Below are 16,292 nucleotides of genomic sequence, written 5' to 3'. Positions count from 1 at the left end.
TTATTTTTTATTTTTTTACGAAATTAGATTAGGTTTCAAACTTGGACTGGATCTTCTACTAGAGGCCCAAAATTATCAATGGGTTTGTTACCTAAAATAAGGCCCAAACAATTTGATATCGCTCTTCTGACGGACCATTATAAATGAATTAGCTCAATTATCAGATCCATCTCTATCATTTGGAGAGAAAACATATATATATAAAAAAAATCTACAGGGTTGACCAAAAAAATAAAAAATAAAAAAATAAAAAAATCTACAGATGTCTCTGCGTCCTCTATTTTTACTTATCAGCAATTCTTTAGGTCTCTGCATTCTCCTTTCAGGTTTTTGGGTATCCTTTGGCCGAGAGAACTGCTAGGAACCAGTTTTGCTGCGGTCAGTTGATACACTTTGATGTGACTTATGCTTATCTGCATATTATAATTATAAATAGTGCACTCGAATGCAATAAGATAGAGATTGTTCTTCCGAAATTTTATTTTTGTTTCAGGCATTGATGATACCAATACAAATGAGTATTCCATTTATAGCTATTTATCATGTTTCAGTCTAAGCTTATTGTTGAACTATGGATCAATCCTCATCAATGTGCTAAGTGTAAGTCCAAAAGCAAAAGCTAATCCTTTTTCTTTTGTTCCCATTTGTGTGGATATAGTCTGTATATACATAAAGTAAAAGCTCATGTCAATATAATTCTCGGCTTACAATCCTTCTGACACATTTAGCTTTTGTATGTGTGGGTGTCTGGCTTGTTTATCCTGCAAAACAAAGTTGTGGTAAAAACTACATTCTTCTGTCTTTTGTAAATTATGACCTATTTTTTTTGTTTCTCATATATAACTTTATACTTTTATGGAACAACATGATCAAAACCAAAGAGGGGCTGCTGATGGAATAGCTATTACTGCGATGTTTCTCTTTAAGACCGTTGGACCAGCTGGTGCTAGCATGTTGTAAGTATATTTTTGTAAGTATATTTTCCGAATGAACACACAATTATGTTTCTCAGGACTAAACGTCGCATTCTTACCAAGTATTTCATAGCGTCCAATTTGGCCATCTATATGATACTCAGTAATACTTATGGTTAACAAAAATAATTGAAAATAAATGCAGGATCGCATATGGTCTTATTTGTACTGAAAATAATAGTCCTGGTTGGAGTAGCTCTCACGTTCAAACCGTTTTTAACCACGGCTGGAAGATGAAATTCATTGAAAGCAGTGGCAGGGAAATGTATGGAAGTTAACTCTTTTAGTTCTAGATTCGAAAGTAACGGTTATGATATTTCACTAACCTTAGGATTTCAATTTCTTTGTTTCTTGGGTTTTGACTTGTCTGATTTTCTACCAAAAACTATAGAAACATCTATGACATTTTCATAAAAGATAGGGATGAAGATGGAATAGAAGTGGACCCAGTCCTGATGTGGTGGTATATGTACTCGGCAACACAATATAATGACTGGGCCGGTTTGCTAAAAAACCGTTCACAGTTTCTTTAATGCAGCTCGATTGAAAGTGACTTTTAACGCCCCCTTTCTTTTTGGTACCAAACTATTCCAGTTAGTGGTGGCGTTCGTACCAAATGTATATAGGGTTTTGACATTCACGTGGTGAAGACTTAGTTACCTACTTACCATGTTTGATTGAATGAGAGCGCCCTCCAACAATGTATTTATTACAAAATATAAATGGGTTTTGACATTATGTGTTAAAAAAAAAATGGGTTTTGACATTCACGTGGTAATAAATCTTTATGAAAGCTCCCTCCAACAGTATACTTTACTAATGGAAAATAATTAAATTAAATTTTGAAAAATTGAGAAAAACTAAAATTTACGTTTACAAAGATCAAAGAGAAAAAAAAACACTTTGATAAAAAAGTTCACAAGTTAAATAATTGAATTTCTGTGGCCCAGCATTAAGGCGACCGAGAATGTAAAATATGGACCAGTTTTCATTTCTCTTATAACTTTTAATTATTTTTTTATGAATCGACAGGATCAAAGCCAAAGAGGAGCAGCAAATGGAATAGCTATGACTGCGATGTCGCTCTTTAAGACCGCTGAACCAGCTGATATTGGCATATTGTTACTTTGTTAGTATATTTTCGAATGAACACACAAGTATATTCAAAGAAGCAACTAAAAGACGTTTCAACAATTGACTCTCTTGAGATGTCCACGGGAATATCCACCTTTAACCACTACAGAAAAAAGAGAGAAGCAATTAACTACTAATGTCTTTATCAAAAAAATACTAATGTCTTAACATACAACTAGATCTTGATCCGTGCGACCGCACGGGTATTTATTTTCTGTGTTTAGTTTTTTTGTTTGTATTAAATGATGTATTTGTATCATAAATTTAAATCAAAAACTATTTTTTTGTAGTTATAACAAAAATTAAAATTAAAATTTTAATAAAATATTCTTATATAAATTCAATTATCCTAATTAAAATATTATAGGTGTGGATCATAATGCTTTCGAATTCCAAATATTTGGAATTTCTATTAATATAAATTTGTTAAAAAAATAATCTCACTCGGTATTTAATTTTAAATTTTAATTTGTGTGTGTACTAAATGTTATATTTGTAAATATAATCATATTAAATTAGTAATTTTATATTTTTGTGTTTAACGTAAAATGTATCACCAACACTGGAGATCACCTAAACAAATCTAACATCTATGATTAGATGTATGTGTAAGATATATAGCAAACAAATTTTTTGAATGATAAGTATGAAAATAGACAATATGGTTAGTATGCTATTAAACATGATACATTAATTATAAAATTTGTAAAAAATAATAATTGTTAAACTTTTAACCAATTTGGGATATATAAAAATTAAGATTAAAATTTGTAAGAAAATTAAATGTAATATAATATATATTTGATCTAACTGCTAATTTATTATAAATGGGCTTACGTGTCCAATAATTTTCAGATTGGATTTTGACAATTAGTTTTCATAATTACTACTGTAGACGGATGAGAAAGTCAATGGAAAATAATTTTTCGAAAATAAATAAGGTGATTCGGTTTCTATATCTTGTAGTAGACATGAGCGTTCGGATATCCATTCGGGTTTGATTTAGGTCTTTTTGGGTTTTAGGTTTTCGGGGTGAAAGGTTTTAGTCTCATTCGGATATTTATAATTTCGGTTCATGGTCTGGTTTGGATAACTCATTTAATTTTTTTTTAAAAAATTAAAATTCTTAAAATATAAAAGTAAAAATATATATAACAAATAAATTTGAATAATGTATGCTAAAAACTTAAACTTAACATAAAAATTGGTTTGGTTCGAATATTAAAAGATAGTAATGGCACAATAATTTTCCTACCATACTATATGCGATTTTTATTATAATTAAATGTGGTAAATTTAGAATTAGGAAATGTATTTATTAAACTGAAAAGACAGCATTAATAAAACTATAAATAATTTCGAAATTGATTTAATAGAGAAGGAAAGTTAAATTTTATATTAGGACAACACATTAACTCAACTGAAAAAGACAAACATTAAAATAAGTAACTTAATTTATATTAGGACAACACTTTAATTTAACTGAAAAAACAAGTATTTGTTGGGAAAGTAATCTTTCTGTTATCTTATTTCATCGTAGAAGTGTTCCTTATATAGGAGTTACATGTCGGTTATGGGTTAATACATAAAAGCCATGAATGGTCCAAGACTACAAGTAAATAAACTAATGGGCTGGACATCCACATAAGCAATTATTCATAACACTCCCCCTTGGATGCCAGAACCATATAGAGCTCGTAGTGTGCTAATGCTGCCTCGTTAAAACCTTACTCGGAAAACCCAGTGGGACAAAACCGAAGTGAAGGAAAAAGAGTACAGCACACACTACTCCCCCTGGTTTGGACCTCCGTGTGGGTCTCTGAACTTGTGCATCCTAATCTGGTGCACATGCTCCTCGAACGTCGCGGTCGGTAGTGTCTCGGTGAAGGGATCAGCTGAATTCTTCTATGAATGAACTGGTAGCTTCCTGAACGTCTTTATGTCTTCTGGAACTCCATTAAGATGTGGTCAGGATGTACCTTCTTGTTGCTGATCACTCTATGGACGGATGACACTTGACTGGCACACGAATTTGGTTGGTCATGGACCATAACCAAACGACCTCGCGACTTGCCTGGTGGGGGTCTGAAAGATATCCTGCATCAGTAAAAACTAACCAAATTCTCTTTGTTTGATTAGTATAAATAAACCAAAATCTTTCGTCCATTTCATAAATATGGTCGGACTTGTTCTATGATTCTTGACCAGAACATATGGACTTTCAATACATGGGAATATTACATTTATTCTCATCCATCTACCATGGATGGATCTCGACCATAAATTCTTTCAGAGATTCATGGTCCATTCGGATCATACAGTTGTCCACTGTGTGTCCCGTCCATAACTTTTATGAATGACAACCATATTATAGTTTTGATGTTTCTCAAAACTAAGCCTCTTTTGGGTCAACAAGCTGTTCGTCCCATTTGGACGGTTTGGACCGGAACAAGACCAAGGAGGACAGATCGAAATGGGGCCGGAACGAGGCAGAACATGCCTTGGTCGATATGGACCTTTGGCTTGGATCGGATGGTTTCATTTTCTCTTATAACCATCTCATTTTCCCATTCTCAATTCGTTGGACCAGTAATCTCAATACACAAAGGATTTTCTTTATATACTATATGCATTGACTGATCTGGATCATTCTTATAGAACTCCTTTTACTAAGTATCACTTAGTCTTATCCTTTATATGCATTATATGCCTTATACGCAGCTGCCTTTCATTTCAGTCCATGAATAGCTTAGGAACAAAACTATTCTATGAGAATTTCTTTTCTCATCTTTTTGATACTTTTATCATTTCTTTATCCAGTGATCAATATGCTACTTACTACATTTCTTTCTTACTTATATCCAGACCTTTTCGAATTTGTAGTAGCATCCACCACATAGGAGTATATCTCCTTATAATCTGTTCCTTTGGTCTCTGTGAGTATCCTTTGTGTAATCAAGCCATTCCTTGAATACTTTAAATAGGAATATGAACACCTTAGTCTATGTCTCACGATTTCTTTTCTTTTCCCACACAGAACCTATTTTTCACTGGTTTTATCTTATCAGATGGTGTTTCTATATATGGCCAATACACCAATCTCTTTTATAGATTCTTTGAATCTTTCTTTGAACCCCACGGTTTCCTTTAGTCTATGAATGCATTCTTGTATTCTCGGGGGTTCTGATCCTCGCTTATATCTTTTAAACTCAAGTGCTATTTCCTTATGCATCTTTATCTTTTATGTGTCGACACTTCTTTTATAGTGTTCCATTGTGTTCCAGACATGAACTAATCGATTAGAGATTTCATTCTTACTAAGAACCTTCATTTACCTTGCAGTTTGGCGTCCCAAACTACATGGTCTGGTATCTTAGATGTTTAGCTGCGCAGCCTTATCTCAATGTCTGGTCTGGTTTCTCTTATGACCTCGGATATGTCATTTCTATGCACCTTTCTTTTTATTTCCGAGGTTCCTTATCTTATGGAACACATTGGTCTATCTTTAGACTTTATAGCAACTTGATTATGTCTCTTATAGGACATTAACTTCGTGGTGCTTAAGCTGGTATGACTTAGTCATTCTTTTTCTTTTCTTTTCGGGTCTAATCTGTCTGGCATTCTTTTAGCTAGCTTTGTATGATCTTTCTTTGGACGTCTTAAATCATATTCTCTGGTCCGAGGATCTTGCCAAGACAAGGATGGTTAATACCATTCCATTTCTCTTTATACTTGTACCAGCTTATTTCTTTCTCCCCCTGATGTTGGATAGTCGGATTCATCATGTAATCCGTAAACCTGGCCTTAATCTGATCACCCATATTTTGGCTCAAGGTCTCTTATAAAATCGTGGGAGGAAGACATTCTCATATCCAACATATATTCCCAATTTTATCTCATCTTCTTATGAGGTTCCATCCTAGACGGCACATATTATTGTGGTGGTCTAAACATAATCTCTTAGGATGGTCTATGTCTGGATCATGACCCTTTATCATTCTTAGATGGGAATATCTATGCTCACTTTATATGGCCTGATGCATATTTTTATTACATGTAAATCCATGTGTTCCCAAGCATTAGCTAGTGATCTTTGTATCACAAAGAATTCGGCCAAGTTCTATCATGGTCATAGACCATCTCACTCGGATTTTTAGTGTTGTTCATGTACCACGGGAGTGTCATTTCTCCCCCTCATGAACATGCTTATAAATCTTTTAGATACTTGGAACATTATAGCCTATTGAGTTTTCCTTGTGTACATGTTACACAACGTGAGATTTTATGGGATAACTCTTTTGTGCCTTTATTTGATATCAATCTTTGCATCAATTTTAAAGACCTGGATGGCTAGTCCAGTCATGCCATAAAGTGTATAAAATTTCGTGGTCAACCTATCTGGTTACCTAGGCCTTTTGCCTTTATCATACTGATCTTTTAGCATAGTTTAAATCAGCCGGGAGTACAATCTCGACCATTTCTATGCCTTGGGCAGTTTTTATTTATAATCTTGAATGAACTTTTTTTTTTCTTTGCTCATTGGTTCAATGTGGAAACCATTCATTTTCAAAACTTTATAACTCAAATGGGTCTTTTATTTGGGTGAATAATTCATGCCTCTTTTAGGCAATGCATTTGGTCGGACAATTTTAATTACTATATTCATTTTCTAAATTTTCATTTGTCATTTATCAATCAAGAAATTATCAAGCAAATCAAGCAAAATAATATAAGACCAGAATCAACTTTTATTATTGCTATAAATTTTATAAATGACAAGCAAATCAAATCAAAACATAAAACATGAAATCAGAATGTCTGAATCTTTGATTCTTTAATCAATGTGTAAGCCAACCTCACAATTTATATTTTCCATACGGCTTCCTCAGATTTTTCTTATATATCATTTTCATCCTCAATGTTTTCAGGAGGTTTCATATCACTTTCTTGTATCTCAATGTATGTTTACTGAATTTTATCTATCAGTTGATGGTATCTCGAATTTTCTGCTTTCTTTTCTCGGCTGCCAATAGGCATGATAATAAGTCTTTATAGGTCGTGAAACCTTTAGACTTATGTGATAACAACATATCCTTTGAATGAAATGTGGAATAGGTCATATAAAATAATTCCTTTACTATTACCACTTCAGCACATAGTTTAAAACTATAGGTGATTCTCATTTGAGCAGAATGATATTTGTCCACGGATTCAAAATCCTAGAACCTGAGAATCTTTCATTCATCCATGGCCTTTTGCCATAATACCATTGAGAATCTGAAGTTTTGTTTTGACCAGAGGTCATAAGGATCCCTAGTATTTTCATGCTACTCTCTCAGATCCTTAGTGAGATGATAGCACATAATTGTTATGGCTTTATTTTTTTTTTTTATTTTTTTTTCACTTTCAGTTACATAATTATCTTGATTAATACACTGTCCGAGTCCTCTTGACATCAGGACTACTGAAGTGTTCATTTGCCATTTTCAATCAATTATTTCCATAACGATTTTAGGGTAGTATAATCTGAAGTTTCGAAATTCGACATCTGAAATCACATTATCCAAAACATGTCTTAATTTATGCTAAGTAATCTTTTTAGAAAATTTTATTATTCATATCAATACTTCTTATCACACGTACCCAACTTTTTTTTTTTTTTAATAAGTATTGATGCAAGCAAAATAATCGAAGTTATGATGCAATAGGTCATACGACCATTTCAAATGATTACTTCTAGCAATAATAATTCAAAGTCACACGGCTAAGACGTGAATCAACACTTAATTGATTCAAACAAACATGAAAATCAATCATTCACCTTTAATCAATTCGGATTTAGGGTTTTCAAGGCTCTTTTTAATGATTTTCAAACAAAAGGTTTCAAGGCCTTTTACGGATTCCATTTTATGATGCAATCTTAGAAAACATTTCTAGATGATCAATGAATGAGATAAGTTTCCCATAAAATTCTATAAAAAGAAATTTCAGAAAAAAAAAAATTTCTATAAAAAGAAACTTTCTAAAAATGGAAACTTTCTAAAAATGGAAACTTTCTAAAAATGGAAACTTTCTATAAAAGTAAACTTTATATTTTCGAAATTTTCTATAAATGGAAACTTTATATTTTCGAAACTTTCTATAAATGGAAACTTTCTATAAATGGAAACTTTCTATAAAAGAAAACTTTATATTTTCGAAACTTTCTATAAATGAAAACTTTCTATTTTCGAAACTTTCTATAAATGGAAATTTTATATTTTCGAAATTTTCTATCAAACAATCAAGTAGACAATCGAATTTCAGGTTAATCAAAAATTAGGTTTTTTTTTTTTTTTTTTTTTTGATGAAATCGATCAGATTTAGATTTTAAAGGGGATTGATCGATTTCTAGGTTTTATCGATTTGATCATTAAGATCAAAGAGGTTTTCGAGATTCAGCAAACCATTTAGGCTGTGATTTTAATTGATTTAACAATCTCTTGATCGAACTTTTGGTTTAAGAGCTCCGATTTACTCATGGATGAGTTTGGACTTATTAATCTGAGTTGTTAGGGGTTTTGCAAGATTTTAATTGTCGTAACCTTTAACACAAAGTCCAAATTCGATCTGTGAGTTTTTTTTTTAGAGTTTCAGATTAGTTTACCTATGTTTGAGAAGATCTGAAACCGGACCACCAAAAAGAGAGAGGGAGAGAGCTGCGGACTGGTTATTGGACAGCTGGCGGCACGTACTGTGGCTGAGCGTGAGGGCGCGTCTGGGCTCGGACTGACACAGGGTTTCCGTCGCTGGATACGTCTCGTCAAGGGCTTCGATTTGATATCTGGATCGTCGTCTGGTTCCTTACGGTTTGAGAGAAAGATCGATTTGAAGTTGCAGCCGAATTAGGGTTTTGAATCAAGTTGACGGCGCTCCTTGTAATAGACCTTGAGAACGCTTCCGAGATCGGATTGAGATGAGGTCGACGGCGTTGGATTCTTCTCGTCGAGATCTTGAATTTGATAGGTGACTCGTCGTCTGAGTCCTCACGGTTGGAGAGATACGGCGATTTTAATTTTCGTCCGAAATTAGGATTAGGGTTTCCAAAGTAATGTCGACGGCGGCTATTGATTCTGCGCGTGACAGCGCGTCTGTGCTCCGATCTGCAATCCGTTTGTGACAACTTGTTCGTATCGTCAAGAGCTTCACGTGTATAGCTTAATCGTCTTCTGGCTCTACACAGTTTGGGAAATACGCCTCTCTGAAGTCTCGTCAGTTTTTAGGATTTTTAGGTAGCTCGGGTTTTAGGGTCTATCGTGCTGATAACGTGTTGGGAAAGTAATCTTTCTGTTATCTTATTTCATCGTAGAAGTGTTCCTTATATAGGAGTTACATGTCGGTTATGGGTTAATACATAAAAGCCATGAATGGTCCAAGACTACAAGTAAATAAACTAATGGGCTGGACATCCACATAAGCAATTATTCATAACAGTATTAAATAAGGTAGTTTAATTTAATTCTCAGTGGCATGGTAGTGTAAATAACTTTGAAATGTTAGGAGTAATTTATATGGGTACTTCTCTTTTATTTTAATAATATAGATAATTGCTGAACAGATTTTCTGGAAGTCCAAGGCGACTAAACTCACACAATCATTACTTCCCTTTGGCATTTTTTTTTTCCTTTAAACTTCCTTTTATTCCTTTTACCTCTTCCCAAGAGAAGTACTGTTTTAAAAACTTACAATAAAGAAGCTACGACAATCTGATACGAACTAAAAAGAGGGAAAGATGAAACATATGTGAAGCAGTCAATTTGGTGAGAATGAGTTGAAGGCGAGAAGTGGAGACTCAAGCATCAAACAAACGAAACCAGAGCTGAAGATATGTTTCCAAACGATTAGAAGGAGTGTGAAGGAGACGAGGGTGACGAGAAGAATGATCACGATCAAGACCTATTAACTTGGCCTTCAAAAGTGTTTTAACATCCTTAATGAGCATCCTGGCAGGCTTCCTGGCTGAAGTATGTAACCGCGAGTTTCTCTCTCGCCATAAGACATATGCTACTGCTTGGACGAAAAGATGACAGATGGTACGAACCCTGGGACTAGCTGACGAAGAAGGTAGCCAAGTGACAATTGCCTCAAAGTCTTGCGGAATGGAAACAAAAGCCTGGTTGAAAAAGAAGGAGCAAACCTCTTGAGAATATGCGCACCGAAAAAATATATGATCTCGATCCTCATCATAAGCGCCACATAGGAGGCAAGACGATGCAACGTTTAAGCCCCAACGCTGTATCCTATCCCTTGTTGGAAGCCTATTTAAAATCGTCACCCAAGCTAAGAATGCATGCTTGGGAATGTGAGACTTGAACCAAATAGAATTGTGCCAGGGCACCGACGGAGGAGCAGGATACAGAGTCTCCCAGGTTCTTGAGGCGCTAAACCGGCCAGGCTCTGAGTCGGGGCTATTCCGCCATAAAAAGGTCTCCCTTTGGCATTCTTTATGATACTCAAATAGGACTTATGGTTAACGGAAATAAATTGACAATGAATGCAGGATCGCATATGGTGTTCTTCGTCATGAATGTGATAGTGGTGGTCGGTGTAGCTCTCACATTCAAGCTATTTGTGTTTTTAACCACGGCTCGAACGTGAAATTTCACTGGAAGTGATGGTAGGGAGATGTATGAACTCGTTGATTCTTATAGTTCTAGATTCGAAAGAACCCGTAATCAACTTTCACTAGTCTTAGGATTTGAGTTTCTTTTTATTTCCTTCTTTTTGGGTTTGTGATTTTCTGCCAAACGCTATAGAAACATCAATGATATAATAAAGCACGCCAGAAAGTTAAAAGTACCAATTCTATATTGGTTTGATTTGATATTCACGTGTTGAAAACTACTGTACCTACTTCCCATGTTCAAAATGAACCTGCAGATCTGATCTCCGACAAAAGGATGATTTAGATCTACTCTGCAATTTTCCTGAAATAATATTTCAACTGATAATTGTAGTTTAAGAAGAAAAAAAAGTTAGGTAGACAGAACTTTGGAGATGAAAAAATTGACAGTAATTCTGTATAATGAAAACAGTTAATGATATTATTGGATGAATGAAATGCTTTAGCGTCAAACTTAGAAGAAGAAAAAGGTATTTTTTTAATTTTTATTATTTGGAAAATAATTACATCGAATTTTGGAATTTCAAAACCGTGGAGAAGAAAACTAAAATACTACTTCTACAACAACAAAAAAAACATTTGATAAAAAAGTTCACAAGTTTTTTTTAGGAGCAAGTTCACAAGTTAAATTATTGAATTTCCATGGTCCACCATAAAACGCCACCAAAAAGGTTTACAAAAATCTTTTAAATATTCAATTCCAAATAAGTGCGCCAAGCCTGGGCACTAATATTTTAACCTGTCAACTACAGTGTTGCAAATTGCTACGTCGGCAAATATTCACATCAAACTCTATATTTTCGACAAAGGTCGTATCATAATAGCTCTGCAAGAAATTGCATTTAAATTTAATATTTTGGTAGCAGTTATAATAGGACTATTATTTATAGGGTTGAAAACTTGAACGGTGTCTCGATGAAATAAAATAACATTTTCTTGTCCTGAAAGATTGATGAGAACAATGAATGTGAAAGAGATTAGAAAGGTGACATAATAATACTGTCACATCCTTTGGCTGCGACTGGTGAGGAGGAGGAAAGCCAAGTTGTTTTGCTCTTCTCTCTCTATATAATTAAATATTTTCCAGCATTGGTTGACAGAATCATTTATAAGAGAGTTCGTGAAACTCTTGTGTTGTCTATGTGTTTGGCTTATCCCATTAAATAAACAAGAACACATCGCATCGTCTCCACCTCTTCCTAATCATTTTTTTGTATTGTCTCCATTTGTTTCGGAGGTTGGTTTTGTTTTGAACAAATGGCGGAAGAGTATGCAGAGTGTTTGCTGGAGAACAAGTTCCATGAAAATTGCCCTGGCTGCAAGGTTGATCAGTTGAAGAGGCTTCGCCGTGGCTTCCCTTTCTCCGAGCTTCTTACCGTTTGGCTCATCGTCTTGTGTACCGGTAAAACTCTTCTTCATGGAGAATTGAATAAACGATAATGAAGATAATGTTTGTTTGTTTTTTTTTTGTTCTCTGAAAAAAGTTTTCCTTTTATAAATTTTCAGCTCTGCCCATTTCCTCTCTTTTCCCATTTCTTTACTTTATGGTGAGTACCCACCCACATAATGCTTTAAAGTATTTTAATTCATTTGAACACATATGATTAGTCTAGTAACGTGCTGATTTGGATCTTGTGATGATTAGTAAAACTTGGTGCGCACTTTTTTTTTTGTTTTGTTGTTTGGTAGATTGGTGATTTTAACATAGCAAAGAAGGAAGAAGACATTGGGTTCTATGCTGGATTTGTTGGTGAGTCATCCTCGTATTAATCTCTTTGTTTTTGTTTTATATAATAACCAAGAAGTTCCAGACCATTAGTTTAGATTATAAAGTAAGCCTTTTTTCAAACTCACGTTGTATGTCAATATATACCCTTGAAGGTTGCTCTTTCATGCTGGGACGAACGATGACATCTGTCATCTGGGGCATTGTGGCTGATCGTTATGGTAGAAAACCAGTAATCCTCATAGGAACTGCTTCAGTGTTAGTAAATCTTATACATTGTTTGTTCGACTCTTTTTTTTTCCATGTTTGTTTTGTTTCCTCGTAGTCTAAACAAATCCTTCTTGTGACAGGGTCATTTTCAATACTCTGTTTGGCCTAAGTGTAAACTTCTGGATGGCCATCATCACAAGGTTTTGCCTTGGTAGTTTCAACGGCTTACTTGGTCCTATAAAGGTCTTTTCCTGTCCTCCTCTTAACATCATTCTATTCAACTTCTCGAAGCTCATTAAACCAAAAAAATGTTTTATGAACTCAGGCTTACGCAATGGAAACATTCCGTGATGAATATCAGGGTTTAGCACTCTCAGCTGTAAGCACTTTGATCCAAAGTTTTTAAACATATATTTACTTTTCTAGTTGAGTAGAGTAATTTAGAATCTTATTAAATCATGTAGGTTAGTACAGCATGGGGCATTGGCCTCATCATTGGTCCTGCTATGGGAGGTTTTCTTGCTCAGGTCTTCTTCATTAACAAACAGAAAACATTTCAATCTTGTTTTCTTACTCTACCTTGCTCACACTTCTTGATTGATTCTTGTTCAATCTCCCAATCTTGTAGCCTGCAAAGCAATATCCAAGTTTATTCTCAGAGGAGTCGGTTTTTGGGAAGTAAGTATTACTTTCTTCATCTCTCTTCACTTTCATTCAACTAATCTATAATGTATATATATATATATATATATATATATATATATATATAGTCTCATTACTCTATAAATCACAATGCAGGTTTCCATACTTCTTGCCGTGCTTAGCAATATCTTGTTTTGCACTTTTGGTTACTATAATTTCATTGCGGATTCCGGTACGTTCTTTTACTTTCCCATGCACCCATTGAGTTTGCTAGTTACTGTATGTATGTTAGCTTATTCCTAGAAATTGTTGTTTTTCTTATCCAGGAAACATTGCACAATCACAAGATTGATGATGATGATGCATCATCACCTGATGAGTCTTTTGATGCTCACAAAGTTTTGTCTCATGACCCTGAATCTCATAAAGCGACAGAGAGAAATGAAAAAAGCTCTCTTCTAAAGAACTGGCCACTAGTTTCATCTATTATCGTCTACTGCATCTTCTCACTTCATGATATGGCTTACACAGAGGTGCCACTTCTCTTCCTCCAACATTCATCTTTGTTTGTTTATTTGGTCCAAATAAAGTTAAAAATCTTGAGCTTTTCTTTCTCCGGTAGATCTTTTCATTGTGGGCAAACAGTCCGAGAAAATATGGAGGTTTGGGATACTCATCTGCCGATGTTGGTTCTGTTCTTGCAATTTCAGGTGTGTCCATATGCTTCTAAATGCTTCTTAACATTTCCAATACAAATAGACTTCAGTGACCTAAACAGTAACTACTTTTCTCTATAGGGTTTGGTCTCCTTATCTTTCAGCTTTCGTTCTACTCTTACGCCGAGAGGCTCTTAGGACCAACCATGGTGACACGTATCTCTGGGGTAACCATTTCTAAACTACGTTGTTCTCACTTCAAACCTTATGACACTGAGCAAGAAAGTTCTAAATCTTGTTTTTTTGATACTCCACAGAGTTTGGCTTTAGTTCTCTTGTCAACTTACCCTCTAATAGCAAAGCTATCTGGTTTAGCCCTTACCCTGGCACTAAATTGTGCATCCGTCGCAAAGAATGTTTTAGCCGTAAGTCTCTGATAACCTTAGCAGAATGTTTAGTTTTGAGTTTTAGAATACATATTCTCACCAGTTTTGTGTGTGTGTGTGTGTTGCAGACTTCTGCTATTACTGGTTTATTCATACTTCAAAACAAGGCCGTTGTAAGTATTTTCAGATATTCCATTTTCTAAAACTAGGTAAAACCGAAAATAAAACTAACATGTTTCTGTATTTTGACAATACAGAGACAAGACCAAAGAGGAGCAGCTAATGGGATTGCCATGACAGCGATGTCACTTTTTAAAGCAATAGGTCCAGCAGCAGCAGGCATCATGTATACAAAAAACAATATTATGCTTTCAAATGTATTCAACTCTTTTCTCTCTTCGTTTCATATTTTAATATTATCTCCTTTGTTTCGGTTTAATGGCAGCTATTCTTGGAGCGAGAAACGTCTGGATGCTGCTTTTCTCCCTGGTAACGTGAACTCTTCATATTCATATCCATACTGTGTGCATTAGCTACATGAGTTTAGGATTCAAACACGACCAAGTTAGATTAAAAAGAACATGGTTCTCTTGAATGTGCAGGCACACAAATGGTATTCTTTATCCTCAGCACTGTCTTGGCACTCGGAGTTGTAATGACGTTCAAACCATTTCTTGCCCAAACACAACACTAGATATCAATGAGATTTTGATTGTAGTAGAATTACATACCACTGGTGTATTTTGATTTAAGATTGTATTAGTCTGATGCCAAGTTAGATCAGAGATTTGTTTAAAAGATACATAGTTACGAGAACACAACTTGTTTCAGTGTATTACCATATCAGTAATACAAAAATAAAGTAAAAAAAAATGAACACGGTTCTGCGCCTTAATGTTTTTCCCCTACAAGGCTACAACTTATAACTTCTGTAACTTACATCATCTGTGGACTGTGGAGTACGATGTTACGGAAATCTTGTACGAATACTTTTTTTCAACACTGATTGTATTTCATAATCTGAAGTTCGGATGAGTCTAGGGGGCTAATATGGTAATACTTTGCAAACCTAGGCGGCTGAGTCTCCAAAACTTACTAATTAAAATCGAATCTTGGTGATGGTTTTAGAAAGTGACTTAGATCATCATTTAATAATGATTGCTAACATTCTCAATATACAATGTTGTTTCGAGAATAAAATAGCAGGAAACAAACAAACTTTATAAAACGGAACCCTTCATGAAACAACAAGTTTTAGACTATGATGTTACATAAATCTTGTTCGAATATTTTGTCCGTGATTTGTATTCTATTGATTAGAATCGAATCTTGGTGATGGTTTTAGAAAATGACTTAGATTTAATAATGATTACTAACATACAAAATACATAAGTTGAAAAAAAAAACATACAAAATATATACAACGATGTTTCGAGAATAATATAGCAAGAAACAACAAACTTGAAATCAACGTAACTCAGTCCATGAAACAGCAAATCGCAACCGTTAAATCTCTTATCAACCCGCTGAGCTGTCGCTTGATTTTTCATTGTTGAAACTTACACGTCAACTCACAAGATAAGGATCTCCTCGTGGCCAATCTAGGCAGAGAGCTATGGGTGCAAGTGCCCCCACTCTTTTCCAGAAAAAAAAATGTTTTGTAAGGAAATTTGTTTAAATTTTGTCACAATTTTAACCAAAACACATTTGTGCACCCATTGCAAATTTCATTATATCCCCTTAAATCTGTACATTTGTGATATTGTCCTTCTAATTTGTATATGTACTAAAATTTGCACCCACTAATAATCTGTTCTGGATTCGCCCCCCGACCTTCTCCACCATTCTTCACGTGTGTTTTTTTTAATACAACAACATTGCACCTAGAGACAAACAAAGAAA

General features: G+C 34.5%; 1 protein-coding gene and 1 long non-coding RNA gene across 4 annotated transcripts; both read left to right on the top strand.

Moving 5' to 3' along the window:
- The first annotated feature begins 232 nt into the window (after positions 1–232).
- Positions 233–1,661, top strand: LOC130497599 (uncharacterized). Of its 2 annotated transcripts, XR_008936606.1 has the most exons (5): positions 233–378; positions 552–779; positions 882–956; positions 1,120–1,239; positions 1,366–1,661. It is a non-coding gene; the product is annotated as an uncharacterized LOC130497599 (long non-coding RNA). The 2 variants fall into 2 exon arrangements; XR_008936605.1 differs by having other exon boundaries at positions 1,120–1,661.
- Positions 1,662–11,732: 10,071 nt separating this feature from the next.
- Positions 11,733–15,285, top strand: LOC108814895 (protein ZINC INDUCED FACILITATOR-LIKE 1). 2 transcript variants are annotated; one of them, XM_018587538.2, is made up of 17 exons: positions 11,733–12,172; positions 12,277–12,317; positions 12,460–12,520; positions 12,652–12,754; positions 12,847–12,949; positions 13,032–13,085; positions 13,171–13,233; positions 13,335–13,384; positions 13,505–13,580; positions 13,675–13,881; positions 13,971–14,058; positions 14,146–14,231; positions 14,322–14,429; positions 14,519–14,563; positions 14,648–14,736; positions 14,836–14,879; positions 14,993–15,285. In XM_018587538.2, the coding sequence occupies exons 1-17, from the start codon at positions 12,028–12,030 to the stop codon at positions 15,082–15,084; spliced, it is 1,455 nt and encodes a 484-aa protein (XP_018443040.2). In that variant the 5' UTR covers positions 11,733–12,027; the 3' UTR covers positions 15,085–15,285. The 2 variants fall into 2 exon arrangements, with proteins under 2 accessions (XP_018443040.2, XP_056847144.1); XM_056991164.1 differs by lacking the exon at positions 12,277–12,317 and having other exon boundaries at positions 12,032–12,172.
- The last annotated feature ends 1,007 nt before the right edge of the window (positions 15,286–16,292 follow it).

The sequence above is a fragment of the Raphanus sativus genome, chromosome 7 (assembly GCF_000801105.2).
Source record: "Raphanus sativus cultivar WK10039 chromosome 7, ASM80110v3, whole genome shotgun sequence".
In the NCBI taxonomy this organism is placed as follows: domain Eukaryota; kingdom Viridiplantae; phylum Streptophyta; class Magnoliopsida; order Brassicales; family Brassicaceae; genus Raphanus; species Raphanus sativus.
Note: the sequence above shows the minus strand (reverse complement) of the source record. Positions and strands in the feature narration are given on the sequence as shown.